Source organism: Alligator sinensis, unplaced genomic scaffold (genome assembly GCF_000455745.1).
Source record: "Alligator sinensis unplaced genomic scaffold, ASM45574v1 scaffold543_1, whole genome shotgun sequence".
Classification (NCBI taxonomy): domain Eukaryota; kingdom Metazoa; phylum Chordata; order Crocodylia; family Alligatoridae; genus Alligator; species Alligator sinensis.
Genome location: NW_005842055.1, coordinates 584,488 through 608,945, shown reverse-complemented (window position 1 = coordinate 608,945; position 24,458 = coordinate 584,488). Strand labels below are relative to the sequence as shown.

The 24,458-nt window shown below is 41.0% G+C and overlaps 1 protein-coding gene across 1 annotated transcript in view; it reads right to left on the bottom strand.

Annotated features, from left to right (window-relative positions):
* Positions 1 to 24,458, bottom strand: part of PCDH15 (protocadherin related 15) — a 922,022-nt gene that overhangs the window by 330,746 nt on the left and 566,818 nt on the right. The window contains exon 18 of the mRNA XM_025203355.1: positions 22,071 to 22,163. Coding sequence (XP_025059140.1) covers positions 22,071 to 22,163 — 93 coding nt within the window. The remainder of the gene's footprint in view (positions 1 to 22,070; positions 22,164 to 24,458) is intronic.

The following is a 24,458-nucleotide window of genomic DNA, read 5'->3' as shown; positions in this document are numbered from 1 at the left end:
ATGGGGCTCTTTAGCCTGGAAAAGCACAAGCTATGGGGCGATCTGATCACCACCTATAAGTTTATCAGGGGTGTTCACCAGGATCTGGGGGAAAGATTGTTTACCAGAGCTCCCCAAGGGATGACAAGGTTGAATGGTTATAAACTCCAGTAAGACCATTTCAGGCTGGACATAAGGAAGAATTTCTTTACTGTCCAAGCCCCCAAGTTCTGGGATAGCCTGCCATCGGAGGTGGTTCAAGCACCCACATTGAGTGCCTTCAAGAGAAATTTGGATGCTTATCTTGCTGGGATCCTATGACCCCAGCTGTCTTACTGCCCCTTGGGCAGGGGGCTGGACTGGATGATCTTCCAAGGTCCCTTCCAGCCCTAATGTCCATGAAATCTATGCTATAGTGAAAATCAACCCAAAATTTACACAAAAGCACACAAAAACACACAAAAAATTTTTTGTTACCCTTAATGTATCTAAGAATTACTCTTTTTTTTTTATTTTCAACTGCTGGTGTCACCAACTTTGACATCCCACAATTAACCTAAAAATCAACCTCACCTGGCTGCGAAGATAAGTAAGCAGAATAGCTCTATATATCCCAATAGTGTTATCTAAGGTCTTCCATACATATGCATTTTTAAGAAACAAACATCACTTTAAACAGGCAAGTCACTTTTTCCCATTTCTTTTATTCCTTATTTAAAATGTTGTCACCAAAATGTACATTTTTCCCAGTACATTCCTACGCCAGTTTACCCTCATTTCTACAGTAGTCACAACTCAATGAGTGGAATTGAATTAAGACTCTGAACTGTACAACCCAACATACAGAATTCATTTCCAGCAGGCTTTTTTTCTGTTATCTCTGCAAAAATTTTGATTAGTAACTAACGAACTCCCCTACCTACTTTCCTCCTCTTGACTTCAACACCTCTACCCAGTTTGATCTACCAGCATTATCATTAGTATACTTCTGCAACCGCCACACTCAATTGCTTCAAGGCAGTAATTTCAGGACTGACCCAAGTTCCATAAATACCACAGCAAAGGACTGAGAGGCTCTTCCAAAATATCCTTTATTAAGCATCTAGAGTAAACTGGAGTGCCTTCCCTAATTCTGATATGGAGCAGTTACTGGTAATACTGTTATTAGTCCCACACTGCCAAGTCTCTCAGATAATGAAAAAGTCACTAACAGGAATAAAATTATACTGACTAAACAATAAGTGCTTACAATTTTTTCTCACTGTCAGCCATAACCTCTTCTGGGCCTGTCAATGGAATAATAGAGCAAATAAACTGTGGGACTTGATATTTTCTTACAGTAACTAAGGCATCATCTGGCACAACATTTCCTATGAAGGCAAGTCCATAATTTAATATAAAAGCATGCTTGGTAGGTAGGAAGAGAGGAGGGAGTAAAGGCTAGTGGTAAATGCAAACATTCTGCAGCAAGCCTTCCTGCTTCTGCAGTCCTTAAGTTGAATGTTTTACTCATTCACTACTAAAACAGGAATCCTTTTTTAAAGCAGAAACCTAACTTCAGGAAATCACATAAGAATTCACTTAACATATTGCCTTGTTTCACTGTCACTGAAATCACGAGATTTCAGATGCACATTTAAGTCATTTTTTGAACTGGACCAAAGAAAAATAAATATAGACAATGTATCAATGTATGAACAGGATAAATAATTTTCATCATTTGCCTGTGGTGGTGCAGCAACTTTATCTAAGGATATATAATATATATATAAAGCAGATCTCATTCTGTGACAGCCATCAGTATACTCTTCATGGTGTGCATATATTATTAAGTAACTAGCAATTTTAAGTATATTTTATAGCTCAGTTAAAGTTGTTACCAGAATCTGTCATGTGAAAAAAGCAGCAACAATGTGAATTCATAATATTGAGCACTTTCTATTTATTGTTGAAGCAAACAAAGCCTGCTTCAAAACATACAAGAAACATAAGTTATATGAAAGACCAACAATAGCAATTTATAGTTTTCTTAATGCAGATAAAACAGCTCTCATCTCTGTAAATATTCTCTAAGCAATAAATACAACAGTTAATAGACCGCTGAAATATCTTTCTCCCCAAATATGCAACATCCTAAAACATGTTAAAAAACAAAATAAATATTAAGGACATTTCATTTATGACTTTTCTTATTTGCATTCTGTCATTCAAATTGAAATCTGAATTGGGAGAGGATTCTTTGCCATGATAAATAGAACATTCTTAGCTGCATTTCTAAGCAAGTTTAATAATTTAGAAAAACTCTAGAATGGCCATCATTACCAGATAGAAACAAGTTTGTAAGTAATAAGAGCTGAGGCATAGCTTAGGAACATATCTAATTTTTAAAAAAAGGTTATAAAAATTATTGTGTGCTACGTATCAGTGCTTATGTACATAAAACTCAAGCAGCTATATTTAAATTAAAAGTTAAATATAAAGAATAATTGATTGAAAATGGGTCAATATGTTTCTCAAATATCAAGATGATAGGAGGAATAAGAACATGAATATAATGTTATATTAGCATACAAGCATATGTTAGCACACACATGTCAGCAACAAGAGGAAGATCAGGGAAAATGTGAGTCCCTTACTGAATGGGGGAGACAACCTAGCAACAGATGGTACAGAAAAGGTAGAAGTACTCAGTCTTCACTGGCTGGGTCAGCTCCCAGACTACTGCACCTAGCAACACAGTTTGGGGAGAATGTGAGCAGCCAACAGTGGAAAAAGAACAGGTTAGGGACTATTTAGAAAAGCTTGATGTGTACAAGTTCATGGGGCTGGATAGGATGCACCCTGTGAACAGTTGTTCACCAAGCTCCTGATGCGCTCCTCTGATGTAGTGGTAAGCTGGTATCAAGTCCACCCTCAACCTTCTCTTCTTTAGGCTAAAGAGGCCCAGATCCCGCAGCCTTTCCTCACATGGCTTGCCTTGAAAGTCCCTGATCATATGGGTGGCTCTTTTCTAGACGCTCTCAAGTTTTTCCACGTCCCTATTGAAGTGCGGCACCCAGAACTGGATGCACTACTCCAACTGCAGTCCCACAAGTGCTGAGACAGCAGGAGTATGACTTCCTTAGTTTTATACAAGATGCATCAGTTGATGCATGCCAGCATGTTATTTGCCCTTCTGGCCACTGCATTGGATTGATGGCTCATATTCATACGACCGTCAGTCATTACCCCTAGGACCCTTTTGGCCTTGGTACAAGTCAAGCTGTCACCACCGAGCCGGTATGTATGTTGAGGGTTGTTTGCCCCCAGATGGAGCACCTTACACTTGGAAATGTTAAACTTCATCTGGTTCCGGTCTGTCCAACTCTCGAGCTTGTCCGGGTCGGCTTGTATCTGCAATCTATCTTCTGGCATGTCCATACTGCCCCATAACTTTGGTGTCATCTGCTAACTTGGCCAGCAAGCTTTTCACTCCTTCATCCAAATCATTGATAAGAGTTGAAAAGAACCAGTCCAAGCACAGACCCCTGTGGGACACCACCACTCCTGGGGTCCCTTTCAACCCTAATTTTCTATGATTCCTATACTATTCAGTAATTGCATAACAAGTAGAAAAATGTTCATATTACTGTGAAGTTAGGTACTATAGGAAGTAAATGTTTGAAAATTGTAGTTTCTACAATTATACCACTAATTTAATTGCTAAGGGCACGTGATGATGTCATGATGTATACGTGACAAAAATTTTAAAATTCCCTTTGTGTGGCTTAATGGCAGCACACATTACACATACACAGGTTTCAGGGATTTCAAATGAGTTTGCATCATTGCAAACTAAACTATATCCTGATGTAGTCTGGTTTGCAACATTACAACTTGGAACACTGCAATAGCCCCGTGGCCATGGGAGAGGCAGGCAGGCTCCACAGAAAAAAGAAAGATTGGGCCTCTCACTGCTTCTGCCTTGAGCAGGCTCCTGGGGTCAGCAGGATGCCTGGGACCACTCAAGAATGGGCTAGCTTGCCCCTGGAGCAGTGCAGGACGGTGGCAGGATGGTGGCTGGGTGTGCTGGCACTTGGAGAAGGTGGCAGGGATGGTGCACAGAGTGCAGGGCCACCTGGGTTAGCTGCTAGCTTCCCCGAGCCCGCCTAGGCTTCCAGCACCCCATGCACTGTCCCTGCCACCTTCTCTGGCCACCAGCACACCCAGCTGCTCTCCTGACACCCCAGGGGCAAGCCAGCATGTTCCTGGGCAGCCCCAGGCATCCTGCTGGCCACAGAGCCTGATGAAGGCAAAAGTGGCAGGGGACCCAATCCTTTTTTGTTTTGTTTTTTTTTGCAGAGCCTGACCAACTCTTCTGTAGTTGAGGGGGTGAGTTGATAGACTAATGACAAAGATTAATGGACCCCCAGCTGTGGGAGAGGCAGGCAGGCTCCGCCAAAAAAAGGATTGGGCCACTGGCTGCTTCTGCTTTCAGCGAGTGCCTACAGCCACCAGAATAACAACATATATACAGTGGCGAAAAAATAAAACCCACATTTCAATTAAGAATTCACCATTTCAGTTTAGGGGACATAGAATGCAACCCTAAGGACTAAATCCCCATCACATGTACAACTGCCCCAAGGGGGATTTAGAAGGAAGAAAAAGGGATGTGGTGATAAGAAAAAGGGATACAACATGGGTCTGATCTTAACTAATAATCTTTGTTTGGGTTAAATTGAACAACTACAGTGAAAAAGAGTCAGTTGGGGCCCCTTAGAGTCTTAATTTTGATGACCTATAAGGAAATTGAACATTTTCAATTTCAATTTCACTTTGCCCTATCCATGAAACTGCAATGAAAGTATCTTAATACAATATTGATAATACAAAGAGGTTTTTTTAACATTGAGCTATATTCTACGTTCATGCTAGGTTCACAATTTTGGCGCTCCCTAAAGTGTGGAGCCTCAGATGGCTATCTGGTTTGCCCTTCCCTAAGGTCACTACTGCAATGCTTTGCTGTATGACCTTCACAACATAATGTCACCTAAGAGTAAAGTTGGAAGCATACTGATAAGTAGACGAAAGCACCCTTGAAATGGATAATGGAAAAATTACTGGAAATATGTTTATTTACGTAGTTCAAGAGAAGGTGAATTAGAAACAGCTTGCTGGGATTGTCAGTTCACAGCTACAATTAGGCAGAACTTAGTGAGTACATACTGTATTTTGTCTGAATAAATCACTTCACTGTAGTGGAATATGCCATACTGCAAACCAGTTCAATTTGCCTGACGAACAGTGTATACTACAGTTATTCCAGACTGGGGTTGACAGAGGTCTTGATAACTGTGACTGCATACAAGAGGAAAACTTTAAATCTTGGTTGATCAGAAACATAAAAAGCTGATTTTATATCTAGAATCAGCTGGGACCTCATAGAATAGATATACCACATCGGGCAATACTAGGGAAATGCTTCTGTGAAGCATACAGTCATTGAAGCTATGCCTGCCAAAAAAAAAGTCATGTATTCACCATTAGAGTGATGCTTGGCATATGCAGTACTCTTCTCATGAGTGCACCTGAGAAAAGCACTGGACATGTGCCAAAAAGTGTCTTCATAATATTTTTTAGAATGCAGAACATGCAAGTGGGCACATGCTTTAAACTGATTCAAAACATATGCCAGGAAACAGCAGAACTATTCTTCATTCAACTGCAAGTGTCACATAATTCCCTTATCCTTGTATATTTATTTAGAAATAGTGAAGGTATATCAGCTATAAATGTAACAAAGACTCTGAAATTTAGGCTTGAAAGGGACCTCTGGAGGTTACCTAGCCCAATCCCCTGCTTGAGGCAGGATCATCCCTATCAAAACCAACCCAAGCAAATCCTTGTCTAACCTATTTCTAAAACTACACAGGCAACCCTGTCACACAGCTACCAAGTATGGCACCCTAATCTGCCAACCGTTAAGCTGGGGACCATGGTAGCCAATGTACTGGTGCTGCAAGGGTTGTTAAAATGGGCTGGAGAGATCCACTGATGAGGGCAATGCCCTCTGACTATAAAGGAAGTCAAAACCTGCCACACTCCATACACATCTGACCAGGGGGGAAATTCCTTTCTTACCCTAAATATGGCAATCAGTCTGACCCTGAGCACAGAGGCCAGCTGGGAACCTCCTGGTTTTAGTTCTAGGAGCACTGGCACACCCCAGTCAAAATCCCCAGTTTTGTCTGCAGGTCAAGGCAAAAAACCCCACAAAAAAACAGAAGAGGAAAACAATTCCTTCCCAGCCCCATGAGGCAACCAGAATAACCCTGAAGCACTGGAAATATGTGTAGTTTATAGTGTACACAGAACGACTCTTACATCATCCCTGACTGGTGCTTGTCCAAGCTCTTCCTGAACTTCTCCAATGATGGAAATCCCACAAATTCCCTAGGCAGTCTATTCCACTGCCTCACTCTTCCAACAGTGAAGACATTTATCACAATATCAAACCTAAACGTACTGTTTCGCAACTTCAGGTCAATGGTCTGTCCTGATCTCTGTAGCTGGAGAGATTAAATGTTCTCATGTTCTCCCTCACCTTTATGGCAGCCCTTCAAATATTCTGTAAACTGAAGATGCCTGTTTCCTTCAATCTCTCCTCTTCTGGCTCAGCTTTCAAGCCCTCTATCATTTTTGTTGTCCACCTCTGATCCCCCTGCAACTTCTCCATATACTTTTTATAATGCTGTACATAGTACTCTAAATGAGGCCTAACCTGTGCCAAGTAAAAAGGCACTATCATCTCTTGTGCCTTGTACCCAATTCTCTTATTGATGCAGTCCAAAAAACACCTTAACTGCAATCCAAAAACCGCTTTTGTGTGGCTGCAATACACTGCAAACTCACCAAAACACCTAGTGGCAATAAGGCATATTCTGTAAGCTGAAGATGCCTGTTTCCTTCAATCGATAAGGCAGTTATGATAATGTTGCTTGTATTGAATTGGAATAGTTTGAATTGATTGGTTCTTTTAAGTATTGCCCAGGTCTGAATATGATCGGTATTGTGAAAAAGGCGATGATTCGACCATTGGATGAGTGACACCTGGCATGATTAGAAGGCTATAAATCCTGTCCAGAGCAGCCAGCAGGGGCTCAGGCTCAGCCTCTCTCTCACTCTGACTAGACAGTTCTGACTCCAGGCTCTTGGGGTTTGGGAGTTCGTCAAGTGCAGGTTCCTTGCTGTGACCTGGTTGTTGGGAAGCTACAATTGGGTAAAGTATAACCCATACCCTATTTGAGGTGCTGAGTACCTAAGCAGGGAAAAGATATAAATCCTCAGGGACTGTCAGAGAGTTCCTCCTGCTGACTAGGCCCAGGGTGTTCTTGCCTACCATCTTTGGTTTCCGGGTTGTCTGTAAATTTGCATAGCAGTTAACTGTGTAGTGACCAAAGCTCGTTGTAATGTGTAGTTGATTGGTTGTGTGACCAGGGACATTGGGTTTGGGATGTGTGTCAGGTTATTGTCCCATCAGGGGTATTTTATTGCGTTGCGGCTCAGGTGTTATGGGGATATTGTGTCGGGTTGGTGTTGCATGGGTTTTGTTGCGTAATACAGCTTATATTGCTCAACCTACCTGTGTAGCAGTGTGTAGTTAGTCTTTCTAACTATGAGTTGGGTCAGGCAGTAGATCAGTGCTCAGGGAAATTAACTTACTCTAATGCCCCAAACCTGACTACCTGTGGGTCAGAGGATTAATGATCCTTTGGATTAATTTGTTAATTGGCATCCCCATGGGTGGTCCTTCAGCTCACTGTCTCCTCATATGATCTGTTCTCCAGACATTTAAAGGTGTCCCTTAGAAGCCTCCACCCTTCCTGGGTACCTTTATTCTTCAGTTTGCTTTCCAACCACATTATGCTGACTCTGGCCTTAAGTCAGTTGAAATCCACTTTTCTGAAATCCAGTATCTTAGTTCTGCTAACTTCATGCTTTCCCAGTGTCAGGATCATAAATTCTATCATACTGTAATTTCTATTTCCCAAGTTTTCCAATATATCTTGTTACACAAGTCCATAAACTTATTGCAACTCATTTGAAAAAAATCAGGAAGCTAACATTAAAATATAAAATGTCATTGCTTGATAGCACCAGTCATAGGACATTTCCTGAGTGTCTTAACTTCTTTGTGAAAGTTTTCTTTTTATTGGTAAAAGGAAATACATTTATATAATTTGTTTGCTTAAGAAAAGGACTGGCAGAAATTTGGTACAAGGTTTTACTTTTTTTTTTAATGTATTTTGAAACACTTTAGACAAAGTGCAAAAAATGTGCATCCAATAACATTGTATTACCCTAACCCTAATAGCACAATTAGCCTACTGTGAATTAGTGTCACATAAAAGATGTGCACCAACACTACTGCATAGTAGTGCCTATTACAGTGTGTTAAGCTAACACCTATTTTTACAGGTACTAAACTTAATTAACAGTAATTATGGCACATTAATGCATATGGAGACACGCCCTCTGTGTGTTTGACTTGTGGCTGTTTTTGGAGTTACTGCTTGACACAAGGGTTGTACCGCAGCTCTCTGTGGAGTGGTTTGCTTTAGGTGGAATGGGTTTAACTAATTAAAGAAAAGCATTGGCTGGCCCAAGCTAGGCAGGGAACAGAGAAGAAATCTGCTGCATGAGGGAACCAAGGAGCTGGATGTGCATGTGGATATGTGTGCATGTGCTTGTATGTGTGTGTTTTCCCTTTGCTTTGTTTTCTACAGGCTAGGTATCATTCAGGGAGTGTTGGAGACATAAATGGAATCTGGATCAGAAGTTGTTACTTCTGTGGGATGTGCCATGTTTGTGTTTCTCCCAGGGTCAGGATCACTTCATGTCCACTGAGTGTAAGCTGGTGTCCCTCTTGGAAGAAAAATTTGAAGGGCTGGCAGCATAAGTATCCATGCTGTACACTACCAGGGAAAATGATAAGTTCTTGGATAGGAGTCGTGGATGCTGACACTGGAGAGGCCAAAGGAAAAGAAGAAAAGTGGTAACATGTGACTACTAGAAGGAGGATCCCTGAAGTCAAGAGGAACAGTCTGGAGTTAGAAAACACTTTTAAGCATTCTGCACTGGATCAGTTAGGGGGAAAAGGTAGACATGAGGATATCAGCAAGCAAGAACTAGAGGACCAAGCATCTATACAGCAGGAAGTGCGGGACCCCAGAGATGGGCCTTCTACTGGGACTACTGTACCAAGAAGGAAACAAAGAGTGGTGGTGGTTAGTGGTGGGGGATAGAAGAACCAATTTTGTCATCCAGATTTGTAGTCCCAGGAGGTATGCTCTCTGCTGGGAGCCTGTACTTTCTGTATCATAGAAAGATTGCCAGAGTGCATCTATCCTCCAAGCCACTGCTACTTCCTGAGCGTCCATGTAGGCAGCAATGATACTACCAGGAATGATACTAAGTAACACAGAGATGACTGCAAAGCTCTTGGCAGGAAAATTAAAAAGCTTGAAGCAAAAGCAGTGTTCTCATCATTCCTCCCTGTGGAAGATAAAGGCCAGAACAGGGACCATCAATATCATGGAAGTAAACTCATGGCTGAAATGATGGTGTTGATGTAAACACTTTGGATTCTTTGACAATGGGTGGATGTTCTTGGGGGAGGACTGCTATCGGGTGATGGAATCCATCTGATGAAAACAGTAAAGAACATATTTGGGCATCATCAGGCCAACTTAGCAAGGACAGCCTTAAAGGAAAGGAGGTTCCATTAGGGATTAGTGAGCAAAACCATATATTAACAGAACAAACAATCCAGAGGAGAAAGCATAAGAAGCAGCAGCTCAACTGTGGGAAAGGATCAGAGAGCCACAGGACATCAATTAGTGGTGCAAAGGGGAAATTAATAGGTCAAAATGCAAAATATGTACGATGTAGGCACAGAAATGTGAGAAGTATGGGGAACAAACAGGATAAGCTGGAAGTCACAGCCTGTGAAAATAAATATGATCTGGTTGGTATCACAGAGACTTAGTGAAACAGCTCTTATAACTGAAATGTCAACACAGAGGTACACTGTTTCAGAAGGACAAGATTGGTTACATTGTCCTGCCTTTCAAAATTACACATACTTTTTCCAGGGTTTCCTAATGGATTGAGCTCCTCAGGTATAGGCAGAGGAGCAATTAGTTTCTCGATTCTCAATCAAGCAGAGTTATGATGTCTCACCTTGTCAATGCTGGAGTAATGTCTATGCATGAATAGAGGTGCAACTCTTTAAGTACTGGAGGAGCTTTGAAATCAAACAGGATACCTGCAAGCTCAGGTAGGGCTTTTCAGGATTGGAATTTTATATTTAAGCAATAAAATTCTACCCGTCTCACTTTAGGTGATAAAGGCCTCCAGATAGTTAAATTAATTTCAAGCTAAAAACAAAGAGAGAGAGAATTTATTTTCTTTTGTGTTCCTTAAAAGCAAAAGAGACTAATGTTTCTGCTGCATAATATAGCTTTAAAATTGTATATACAGATTAATAAACATGCATACTCTGGTGCAGTGTTACATTCTTAAAGAGCGCAAAAATAGCACTCGTCATACTGCAAAACTTGTGCATGCTTTGTTTTTCTAAATTGTCATGCTGGCACTTAATAGATTTGTATTCTGTCATGAAATCTCATCTGAAACTTCAACATTTGTCAAAATGATTTGTGCTTGACAGAATTTTCCATTTACCTGTCATTTTTGTGTCTATCTATGGGTAAGTCTCATAATTATGGAAGCAATTGTGGCCTCTAAGTACTCAACTGATGCATATTTAAGTGTTTGTTTGTATTGCACTGCTACAGTGACAGGTGGTGGATTATATTATTTCAAGGTCAGCATGAAAACCACAAGATGACTAATGTTCAAGGATTGTAAATTGGAATGACTGTAACCTGGAAAGCATGGTCAAGCATTTCAAAATATCGAGTACATTTGCAGTTATGTGAAACATCTAACTGACAAAAAGTCACCTGTAATGCAGAAATAAGTGGTATTTTTACTGAAATAACAGGATGTGTTTTGTTAATTTTGATTCAATAAAAATGCCTAAAGAGGAAAAAGTGACCCCATTATCATGGAAAATTAAACACTTAAATAAGACTTGGGGTTTAAAATATAGAAGTTGTGCCCTGCTTGATACTATAAGAAGTACCTTTACATTTTAAAAAAATCTTCTATTAAAGTGATTAAAGCATTAAAATATAAAATATCAGGCACATCTACACATGCTGTTAGTGTGCTTGAATAAACTCGGGAGCTTATTGCTCTAGAGTTTATTGCTTCTGGGCACTGCATCTGTTCATGTGGCAAAAACAGCACATTGAGCCAGACTGGAGCAGCTACAAGTGGCAGGGGACCCAAGGGGTCAGATTGCCACCCTGTCGCTGCTCTCCCCTGACTCAATGTGTTGCAGAGCGGGTGGCTCAAGCATGAGGGTGCTATAGTGTGGTGCTAGCCAGAAGGGACAATGTCTACACATGTGCTGCTTTGGAGTTTTTTTACAAGTACTGTCTTGCTGTGGAGTAAATTAGTTTAATCCAGGCAAATAGGGGTGCAAATGTAGATGTGTGACTTTTATGGCACAGCTAATTAGTCAACTGCACAGTAAACATCTCATGTAAACAGCCCATTGAGTAATTCCTTAGGACAAGGGTGCTCAATCCCCAGGCCACAACCTGGTGCCGGGCCGCAGCGGGTTGGCTGCCAGTGAGGGGTGGGGTATCTTTACCTGTCTTCCAGCCAGAAATTCCGGTCATGGTCTGCTGTGACTGCTGAGCCACAGCCACTTCTGGGCCGTGGCTTGTTAGGCTGCGGTATAAAAACTTTGGGAACCCCTGTCTTAGGGTAATCACTTTTCCAAAGGAACACCCCTTTTTCTAAAATATAATGAATGGTATTAAACATGGGACTACCTGCATTTTTTGGACAAGAGGAAAAATTATTAATGGTGCTTCTGATTGTATTGAAGTCTGGTCCTGTTTCCTTGAAAACAAAAACTAGACATGTACATGCTTGTAAGTTTGCTCCTTGAGAAAGACAAAAAAAACTAAATGCACCATCAGACTCACACAGATCTGACATCTTGAGATAGCACTGGTTTCTCTAATGTAACACAACCCCAAGTTTTCTTTTTTGTTTATATATATATGTAGAAATGCATTCCCTTCCCTAACTATTTCTGACTTTTTCTCTCCCTCTCTATTCCCTATAGATAATCATGAGTAAGCTATGACATCGGATAAGCTTTAGAATTGTATTTTGGTAGCAAGTTTTTTGTTTTTCTTTTCTTTTCTTTTTCTCTCTCCTTATTTGCAAATAAGTGCCCTGCTATTTTGATATGGATAGCCACTGTTTTATATTGTATAATTATTATGTTTATATTGATTTTTACTGTTTTATATTGTGCAATTACTGTTTTACTGATTTTTAATTTTTTTAATTGATACTATATGATTTAGGCCTATATGTGTAAGTTAGCATAAGTCATGTTAAGTCATGTCAAGTCCCCATGTTGTGTCCCCTGCCTGGGCATACCTTATTGTAACTCTGTTGTAACTGTGTTACTCATGACTCCCCCCTCCCATGTAAACTGGTTCTTTGAGTGACTGGGTGATTGACAGACAATGGCAGTAGGTCTAAAAATGGCTCCCCCTGAATGAACGAACCATTAAGTTGATGACCCAACCATCACCCTGCATTGATCCTCCCTGGCTCAAGATTTGGAAAACAAAGATTGCTGCAGAAAACAGCCAACCCACCATTGCAACACAGACACCTGAAACTGCACATTCTCGCCTAGAGTGCACATACTCAGTACACCAGGACTGACCTTTGCCTGGGCATGCCCCTGCCACTAGGGTCACAGAAGGTCTGCCCCTATAAAGAGGGGTAGTGAAGACAGACCCAGTGGAAACGCCATTTCCATCTGGATCAGACCAGCTCCATGTCACATCACCTATCCACCCCAGAGGCACTACCAGCAACCCCCTCTGGACAACACCTTTCTGAAGGAGACCCCAGCTGGCCATCGAGGATCATCTCTCAGCCTGGGTTAGGTAGATATTACCCATAACTTTCCTCCTCCAACTTGGACCCTTTCTCTTTCCTCCCGGACTTCAGCCCCTCTACCAAGCCTCTTTGATCCCTGCTGCCATTGTGTGTGTGCATGTGTGAGTGGGTGCAAAGGAACCAATAAGCTCTATAGCCCGTATATTGTGTCACCATCTTTCCTGTCCAATAAAACCACTGTTATTTGGAACCCTGAGTTGGGTTGTGTTTTACTGCAGCCTGTCCCCGTCTCCATCTTAATTCCGGTCCCTCTTGACTCCAACCCCCATTTTCCTGATCTCCTCTCAACTCCATCTCTCCTCTGCTTGCACTCGTGGCACTTTCACTCTCTCAGTTTTTTTTTCCTCTCTCATCGTAACCCCCATCCATCTCCCTCCGTCCCCTCCTTTTGGAAATCTTTGACCCTTGACTCTCCCTTTCCATAGTCACCAAGCAACCTAGGTATCCGAAGTACCCCAAGCTCACACATACACACCATATCACCCAAGTTAGGAACTCACCTGTGTGTATATGTAGGTGGGTGGTATGTGTGTGAACTGGCAAATATCTATATTTATCATTGTGTGCATGATATACGAATTAGTGATCCGTGTACGTGTATTGGTTTTGTACGTATTGACAACTAATTTTGTCTAATTTTTGGTGTGTATAGTGTGTATGTGCTTGAATTGGTGATAGGTGTGCATGTGCTTAGACTAGTAATCTTGGATGTGTATGTGCCCTAGTCGGTAGTGTGTGTGTGTGCACCCAATTGATTTTTGTGTGTGTATATGTGCATTTTTTTTTTCATAGATTAATAGATTATAGAGTTGGAAGGGACCCAATGGATCATCATGTCTGACTCCCTGCCTCTGGCAAGAAAGAGTACCAAGGTCAGACGACCCCAGGCAGGTGACTGTCAAGCCGCCTCTTGAAGACCTCCAAGTTAGGTGATAGTACCACCTCTCTTGGAAGGTCATTCCAGACTCTGGCCATTCTTACTGTAAAAAAATTCTTCCTAATGTCTAACCTAAATCTACTCCCCACTAGTTTGCACCCATTATTTCTAGTTACTCCCTGGGGCGCTCTGGTAAACAGCACATCACCAATTCTCTGCTGTCCTCCCCTGCTAAACTTATAGGTGGCTATAAGGTCACCCCTCAGCCATTTCTGTAAAGGCTGAAGAGATCCAGATCTCTCAACTTCCCCTCATAGGGTCTTTCACAGAGGCCACTAATCATGCAAGTGGCCCTCCTCTGAACCCTCTCCAGATTCTCCGTGTCCCTCTTGAAGTGTGGCACCCAAAACTGGACACAGTACTCCAACTGCAGCCTGACCAATGCCGCATAGATGGGGAGCATCACCTCCCTTGATCTGTTGGTCATGCATCTGCTAATACACGACAAGGTGCGATTGGCTTTGTTGATGGCCTCATTACACAGCTGGCTCATGTTCAACTTGGAGTCAACTATGACTCCAAGATCTCTCTCAGCCTCTGAGCTGCTGAGGAGGACATCCCCCAACCTGTAGGCATGCTGGGGATTCCTCCTTCCTAGGTGGAATACCTTACATTTATCTTTGTTGAATTGCATCCTATTTCATTCCACCCATTGCACCACGCCCTCATCCAAATCGCTGACGAAGATATTAAATAACGCCAGCCCAAGGACCGAACCCTGGGGGACCCACTGTCCACCTCCTTCCAGGCCAAGAATGACCCATCAACCACCGCTCTGGGTGCGGTCCCTAAGCCAGTTAGCCACCCACCTGACTGTGTAGGCATCCACTCCACAGCCCGTTAGCTTCCCTATGAGAATAGGATGCGAAACTGTGTTGAAGGCCTTCCTAAAATCCAAGTAGATGAGATCAGCCTCAGCTCCTTTGTCAAGGCAGTGTGTGACCTGGTCATAAAAGGCTATAAGTTTTATTAGGCAGGATCTACCTGTGACGAACCCGAATTGTGCCACACCCTCCCATCTAACAGTGCAATTTTGAGACTGTGAGAGTTGGCCTGGCCCCACAGGACAACATCAAGATTCTGTTTTCAAGTGCCTCATAGTCATGCTGACTTAGCAGATAGACTTTTAGCAGAAGGCAAAAGGGAAGAGGTAGAAGAAAAAATGAAGAGACAAATGAGGGAGAGACTGACAGTGGAATCATAAAATATAATATGCTAGATGTTCAGGTTTAGTTATGATGGTGGTGGTTATATAATCTGGATAGGACTTTCTGGCCAAGATGTCTTTCAGATTCAGGATGGTAAGCATCCATGTGGATCATAGCATCTCAAAGGATGGTAGGAGATGGTAGGCATGATGGTAGGAACAAATTAAGGACTGAAACAACAATGATAGGTGAAATAAACCATAATTTGTACTTTGTTCACCAGTTGAATCTAAATCAGAGCAAACCAGTTTTGATTCAGTTCCATACTCCACTGGCTTATCAGACATGATCCTTGCTGGTATCAGTAAATGTTTCTTTTTGCTCAGTTGTTCTGGACATGGGAGCACAAGCAAGTTACTATGTGATAAAAGAGACTGTGGCTTCACAGTGCATCCCAGATGCTCTGTGTTCATTTGCTAAATGCTTGCTTTCATCCCACAGTGAATGAAAGCCAACCCATGGCAACCTACCCCTCATGAAAGGAATGGTTAGCTTTCATTTACTTCAAAACAAGAACATGAACTTTGACGTAACTAACAAACGTCTTTTGTATAGATGCTTGGTACTGTCCTTTTCCATACATTGCCTTTACTGATGGTTCTGCCTTTACATTTTCCTGATTTTTACAAACAATTGAATTAAATGAAAACATTATTTCTGAACATACTAAACATATCTCAATACTGAAGAGTATGCGCCTCGGCACTACCGTCACAATATCATTTGTGAGCTAGCCAGTCTTTGGAAAACTATCCATACCATCCAGCTGGTAACATTCACAATCAAGTTGTTTGTTTGTTTTTCCCAAAGGCTGTTTGGTGACAAAGTTCAGTATAAAATCCTTAATCATATTGAGTGTGTTTAGATTTAAACATATGAAGTAAAATATGAATGCTCTTATTTAAAAAAAAAATGGAACAGACTTAATTTTCCTTAATTTTTTTTAACAAATACTTTTTGCCACCCTGACCTACCTTTTGGCTTTGTTCTGTTTGTCTTTTTTGTTCAAAGTAATTGATAAAAACTTTTAATGTCCTCATTTAAAAAATATTAAAAGAACACAAAAGGGGCAAAAATGAAAAGTTTTTTTTATTATTTAAAGTGGAGTGAGTGAAGCAGATTTTTACAGGAATAACTTTTTGGGTTACCCTCATTTGTAAAATGCCAGGGTTTCTACTAATACAATGATTATAGATAGACCTACTGGAGGGGTCTGTTGCTCACCAAACAATAGTATTGTATCCCAACTACTAATAGCTGGTTAGATCCCTGTGCTAACTAAACTGACACAAATGTTGGTGTTGAAATAGGTGTGAAGAAGTTCTGTCATGGACTGAAAGCCTGTATATATTTTTGGTGCCTTGGTCTAAGGATATAGATAAGTTCTTTGGGAAAATCTGATATCTTTTATTAGAACAACTAAAATAGTTGGGAAAATTCTTTTTTGCAAGCTTTTGGGTGGAAACACCCTTCTTCACGCAGAGGAAGTATCTGCAGTTGTTATGTGCTTTTCCTGGATGAGATAGAATAGAAGCCAGAGGCCATTGTGCGAGAATGCCTGTCAGTGAAAAAGCAGATTGTGGCAGACAATGGATGAGAAACAGATGGGGCAGGGGAGGGGAATGAACACCATGGATGAGAAACAGATGGGGCAGGGGAGGGGGATGAACAGAAACAATACAAAAAATTATGGACTAAAATATACACACTGGCTTTATTACACATTGTAACCTGCCTAACATCTGATACCCCAGGTAACCTCTCTACATCTCATCACCAAGTCTACATTCCCTTCCTCCCCAACCTGTTTCTTACCCATTGTCTGCCACAAAAAAGGTTCTATTGAAACTACCTAAGAACTAGCATGTATAAGCTTGACACAAGGGAGCTGAAAATCAAGAGACTTGAATTATTATTCTGGAAATTAGGCCCAATTTGCAAACTGACCAAAAAATTTGGTTGGTTCTGTGCATCACATGTTTTGAAGCCCTTTATTTGAGAAACCATTCTTGGGACCTTGACATCCAGTGCAAAATGGTGTCCTAATCTGGATTGTTTCCATGAAGATATCAGACCAGAGGCATACCCAGATGAAGTCATCACCTCTATAACCTTGAACTAAATCTTGACCTTTACTGGAAGGCAAGGCTTGTATTCTTCTTGCCACTCCACTCCCTTAACTAGTCTTCTTCATTCTACACTCATCTTACTCTATGGGTGTGTCTATAGGTTTATAAATATGATTTAGGTACTGTGCATTAAATCTAGTACCTCCATTGCGAGGTACTATAAAATGCAAATTAGCCTATTTTAATATACATTAGCTAAAGAGCACAGTTTTTGTCATGCTTTAATACACATTAAAATAAGCTAATGCTCATTAAAGTGCACATGTAGATGCACCCAGTTTGCTCTTTAATAAGGCTACCTATTCTACTTCTGTTGGACTTGTTTCCCTTCTTTTTATGTATCTTTAATAAAAGGGTAAAAAAACCCTGAAAATTGAATAAAATAGAGTAAAAAGATCTTTGAAAACCACAAAATATGCTCACCTATCTCAGAAATGTCTGTTTCTGAAAATATCAGATTTGAAATTCTGACAATTTTAAACCAGTTACTTGACTACATTGTCTCCAAGACCTGTCTTGATCAAATAGAAGTGCAAAAGGTACACAAGCCAAATTACCAGGGTTTAATATAGGGAAATCTTCTTATGGAAAACAAAAATATTTTTTTTTGCTTCCTCAAATGCTGACTCTTACAAAACTAAACCAAATAACCCCCCCCCCCAAAAAAAAAAAAACTGTGCATTAAATGTTTTTAAAAAATCCCTCAAGTTTCTCAGGTATACTTGAAGTTATTTCATATCCCTCAATTTTAAGTAGCATATTGATGTATGGAAACAAATCTGTTTATGCCAGTAATCTGTTAAAACATATAAAAAGTAAATGTAGTCCTTAAACCAACTTCCTTAATAAATATCACAGTCTTGAGAAACTTGAAACAAACCTCCTGTCTACCAGACGGTTATTTTTCATAAATAACACCAACCTCCAGCCCCCGCAGTAACAAAGCCTAAGGCGGTCTGTGGTTTTTCATTGTTATTAGAAAATAATTATTGTTTTCCTATTTGAAACACAGTTGCACCTGATCTCTGAAAAAATGGCCAACAAACTAATGTTACACTTTCATATGAGAAGTAATTGACTTTCTTTCATAAAGCAAAGTAAATTCAACAGCCTGCAGAGCCAGAGAACAGTACAACTGTCCTTTCTGTTGCTTATTAGGCAGCTAAATGTCAAGGAAATAGCATATTTCACCTCAAACCTAACTATTACACTAAGCAGAACTTAGTAAGTGGCTGATTTGCTATAACAATTATTTCTATTTTACACTACTGAATTGAGAGGTGAGTCAGAATAAAAAAAGAATAGATTTCAAGGTGAATAAAGGAGATGAGATGTTTTCAACAATCCTTGTGAGCTCTAGATGTTATTCCAGCAACACACTGCAATCTTTCTTTTTGAAAACTATTATAAACAAATTAAAAGAGTTGTGTTTAACTCTCCAGATGGAGCTTTTGCAACTGAGAACTGAAAGTGGTCACTGGGTTGAACCTAAAATAGCAGCTGAACTAATGGGGATTAAAGAACAAAGGGCTGATCTGGAACAACAAGAAAACTGAAACTTGAAGGAAAAAAACACTCATAATTTGATTTGAAATGTTAGGGTACCTGTAGACATGAAGGGGCAGTGCTCTGACAGGCTGTAACTACAGCATGGATGAGCAGACTTGATTAATTGAGTCTGCTGGAGTGTGCTAATTAGTGCGCTCCAGCAGCCTCCACATCTCATGTATTCAGCGCCCCCACGTTTCAAAATTGTAGTGGGAGTGCTTTAATTAAAGCTCGTTGAATGAACTTTAGTTATAGTGCCCCTCCCACCATTTTGAAATGCAGGAGGCTGAATACACAAGATGCTGAATACATAAGACACTGAGAACACTTTAATTAGAGCAGCTCTTGGAGCTGCTCTAATTAAAGTGCCCCTCCCCCCCACCTCTGGAGCCCATGTAAAGATGTCCCTAATGACAAGGCCATGGGAGTCATCCTAAGACTCTTGTTTGTTGCTTTGGCATTCCACATGGGCCATAAAGTAGCTAGAGATAATTCTCTCCAACCAAATTCCTGAGTTTGACAGCCATTGGCTACCCATCTCCCAGGCCAATTTAGGAGGTATGTCAGTAGCTGAAAGAAGGGATTGCCAGTAGCATTCAGTCAGAGATTTTTTTTCTTCTGTGGATGATCCCATCAACTGTCTCAGGGTAGTACTATGTAGGCTAACCTATTTTGGGGACTTAACTGTTTCACTTAACTAAAGCTGCCCAGAATGAAGAAGGTACAAAGGTGATTTTAAAGGCATTTCTCTACTCCCACAAAATGCTGAAAAAATATAATATAGCTGCTGTATGACATGTACCCCATACTGATCTTAAGCTCTTGGCATCTACCATGCACTCAGCACTGTTCTAATAGCAGCTATATGGTATTATTTCTTATCATTTGACACACACGGAGTAGAAGTGAGTGGCATTACTTCATAAATGTAATCCCTAGCATAGCTCTGGTAGAGGCATGCTCCAAGTTATCATTGTCTCCTGTCTCTCTGAGATAAAACTTTACTGGGTTCTTGGTAGTCAAGCTATTCACAACCTTAGACAGGTCTGGATCTTGTAAAGGTGGGTGTGGTAGAAGTGACTAGCACCACAGGGTGGCTGTACCTTCATAGTCGCATAGTTTCATAGTAGCTCAGGTCAGGAGGGACCTGAACAGATCATCTAGCCTGACCCCCTGCCACAGGCAGGAATGAATGCTGGGTTCACAAGACCCCAGACAGGTGATCATCCAACCTCCTCTTGAATTTGCCCAAGATAGGGTTGAGGACCACTTCCCTGGGAAGTTGGTTCCCTTCAACAGCAGGGCAGTCAGACCATGCTGTGGGAGTAGCAGTCAGAGACATCTAATTCCACAAATCAGGTAAGAATCTGTGCCCTGCTCCCCTCATCTCTTGGTGACCTCTCCCTTCCCCTCTCATCAGTAGCCATGCCCCTTGCTGTCCTGCTCCAGCAGGGCTGTACAGGGACCTGGGCTCATCTGAGGATGGCAGCAGCAATGGGCACGCTCTCCTTCCCTGAGTCTGATCCAAGATTTGCAGAAGACATCCTGGGGGTGTGTGTGTGGTGGGGACGGGGAGGGTAGGTAAGGGTGAGGGAAACCGACTCATTGCCCTGTGCCAAGCTGAGCCAGAGCCCAGCTCCTTGCACAACTCAGCTGTGCCACTCTCCTTCCTTACTGGTGTTCTATCAACTCAATGTCCTTTCCTGGTAAAGAAAGAATTGAGGGAGATTTGGAGGAGGCATACCTCTGAGCATGGAGAGGAAGGGAGGGGGTACTTAAAGTCCCCAGATGGTGCTTCTGTGGGGGGTTAGAAAGAGGGTGTGGCCACACCATCTCACCTCCTCTGGCTCTGCTCATGAATACTTAATACATTTCATAGTTTCATAGTTTGTAGGGTCGGAAGGGATCTGAGCAGATCATCAAGTTCAACCCCCTGCCATGGCAGGAAAGAGTACTGGGGTCAAACGACCCCAGCAAGGTGTTCATCTAGCCTCCTCTTAAAGACCCCCAGGGTAGGAGCCAGCACCACTTCTCTTGGAAGTTGGTTCCAGATCCTAGCTGCCCTGACAGTGAAGTAGTGCCTCCTGATGTCTAGTCTGAATCTACCCTCTGCCAGCTTGTGACTGTTATTCCTTGTCACTCCTGGGAGTGCTTGGGGGAACAGGGACTCCCCCAATGCCTGCTGGTCCCCTCTGACTAGTTTGTAAATGGCCACTAGATCCCCCCTCAGTCTTCTCTTGTGGAGGCTGAACAGGTTCAGGTCCCTTAGCCTTTCCTCGTAGGGCTTGCCCTGCTGCTCCCTGATCATGTAAGTGGCCCTCCTCTGGACCCTCTCCATGTTGTCCACATCCCTCCTGAAGTGCGGCGCCCAGAACTGGACATAGTACTCTAACTGCGGCCTGACCAGTGTCGCATAGAGGGGGAGGATCACTTCCTTGGACCTGCTTGAGATGCATTTGTGTATGCATGACAAGGTGCGGTTGGCCTTCCTGACCGCATCCCCACACTGTCAGCCCATGTTCATTTTGGCATCAATAATGACTCCAAGATCCTTTTCTGCCTCTGCACTGATGAGAAGGGAGTTCCCCGGCCTGTAGGTATGCTGCTGGTTCTTCCTCCTCAGGTGCAGTACCCTGCACTTGTCAGTGTTGAAACCCATCCTGTTCTCATCTGCCCACCCCTGTAACCTGTCTAGGTCTGACTGCAGCCTAAACAGTAATGCCACAGATGCTTTACATTTGATAATGTAAATCATGCATCTCAGAATATGGCTACATATAATACAAATTAGCTCTTTCAAAATGTTTTTCAGAAGGAAGCATTCAGGGATACTGGGCTGTTAACTACTAGCAAGATGGAATGGTCAAAAGATTCACACATTGTGAGGTCTCAATACTGGATTACATTTGCTCTTCCAATTGCAGAATAATGAAAGGTTAAAAGAAGTGCCAAAGTCATTTTATGAGATTCTGTGTTCTATTATCAGATGGTACATAGGAAGAACATACAAAAAATATTCTGGAACACAATTAAATTGCTGTGGATTACAGATATAGTAAATGAAGGCTCAGGTAAAAGATTTTATGTCTATTCTACTTGTTGCCCTTAACAGTGTCAGTATTTTAACTGAAGCCTTTCATTAACCATCATAAGACACTCACCCCATCTGGTCTGCCATCTGATGCTGTAACAATCAATATATAGCGGTCAGTACTTTCTCTGTCCAAGGGCTTTCTTAACACTAGAAGTCCAGAGCTAGTAAGAGAACAAAAACATAAAATTATATAGTGATAATGGTCTTGAAAATTTGCCAAGCCCTATTGTTGCACTACTTTTTTTTATATGATTATTTCCTTTTCATGTTACATATCTTAGTATTTGGGATTTATTACAAATGTAAGCATGTTTGGCATAGGTAAAGTCTTGGAAAAATTATGAACCTATTTCTTATGCTTTATGGTTCCATACATGTATAATTTATGATTAAAAGACCTGCGATATACAGGATGATATAACAGATAGTTCCAGACTGAATACAAGGCTGTCATTCACTCAAGGATGCTGTACTGTTCTCATAAAAAGAAAAGAACACAAGGAGTATATTAATCGCAGTAGATTTTTGATGACCCTGACAGAAAAGCATTTGGATTACTGCAGTGAACTATCACAATATCATCCATATGATATCATTCCATAAACACTGGGTCTCTTCTGATTTTTATGGAAAAAAGGCTATTTGCCTATGTATTAAATACAATGAAATGAAGGAGAATGAAATAAACATTCTTTTCTGTAGATATAGTTCCCAAGTAATAAAAGATTAGTACATGCACAAGTGATGTTTAATAGAAAAAAAAACATCCTGCTGTCTGTTAAAATAATGCATAAAACACCCATTCAATAAAAACAACAACAAAAGTATAAACATACAGAGGCCATGCAAAAACTGCTATTACTCTAAAACTGTATAAATACATGTAGATCACATCATTTCCAGTTCCTTTTCAAACTGCTTTGGACTAATTACTCTTATAACAATAATCAGAAAACTTGCAATTATTACTAGCCTGAGCAGGCTAATCTATATTTCACTGTTAATGACCTAGCTAGTCCTTCCATGAGGAACTGTGTATTGTAGTTTCAGTTTGTAATTTTTGGCTGTATATGGGAAAAAGGGAATTTCCTAACTGGTCCATCTCATCATATTTACTACCTCTAACAATGACCAGCATCAGATTCTGCAGGATGTTCCAGTTAGGGAGACTGTGCTATCACATTAGTTTTATTTTGATCTCTAATAAGTAGAGAATAGCTAGACCTTAAGTGTGTTTTCTGTCTTCTTGCTAATTTTTTCATACATGACAATATTTGTCTTCTTCCCTCCATAACTCATTACCTTTTTTGGCTCTCTAAATAAAATATATTAGAAATATTTCTGTATTTCCCTATTTTATTAATAAGTTCAAAGACTTTGAAGATGTTTGAGAGACATATATTTCCACTGCAGAAATCATACTCTTACCATAGTTTATTACACACACATGCCCCTTTCCCCCAAAATCACACCCCCAAAAACTGAGGGATTAGTATTAAACAGGAAAAGCTGCTTTTCTGTCCAGGAAAGAAACACCCTGGTGTGATTCCTGCTCTAAAGTGCAGCAGCTGTGGCATTACTGTTTAGGCAGCTGAGGGAGCTGATTGACTTAATGGCCCATGGTTTTGCTCTGCAGGTGTTTTCACCTCTCCTTCTAAATGGTTTTGATTTTCCACAAATTAAGCTAACTTTTTTCAAGCCCATTTTTTCTATTTGCTAGCTGCTCCTGGTCTAGGTCACAGTTTCTTTAGCTCAGCCTTTTTAGCTCTCCAGCAGATACCTTAGCTCTTCAGAATTGCAGATCTACCCATCAAGACCAGTTTATAGCAGCAGTTAAGGGTTCACCTTCTCTTATGCAGGAAGGGAGGGGGAGGGCAGCATGAATCAGCTGAAGATTAGTCTCTGTCCCTGTTTTATGTAGCCAAAAATACTGGAATAATCTTTTTATTTTTTTTTCATTCTGCCTTTGAAAAATAAGGTTCATATTGATTTTGAGGTGTGTTGTATGAGAGAAAATATGGTATGTTGTGATCCTCCATTTTATGTCTTCGTGCTATTCCAGTTTTAGTTATTATTTCAACTAACTTGCGTGTGCATAGTTAACTGACCTATAGCTCTCTGAATCACTTTGAGACATTTCAAAATATAGGTATGGCAGGCATTTGTTAACTTCAAATCTTCTAGAATAGCGGCTCTTTACAGAAAGACTACCATTTTGCAAGCAGTTCACCCATTTCATATGTAGGCTCTTTCAGAACCCTTTTGTTGATACCATGTGGGGCCAGAGACTTTTTTTTTTAAATAAAAGTATCAATCTTTCTCAGAACATTTTTCCCCTGACCTCTTAAGTTTCACAGAGAAACTCATCTTTATCATCAGAACAGGGATTCATAGATTCATAGATGTTAGGGTCGGAAGGGACCTCAATAGATCATCGAGTCCGACCCCCTGCATAA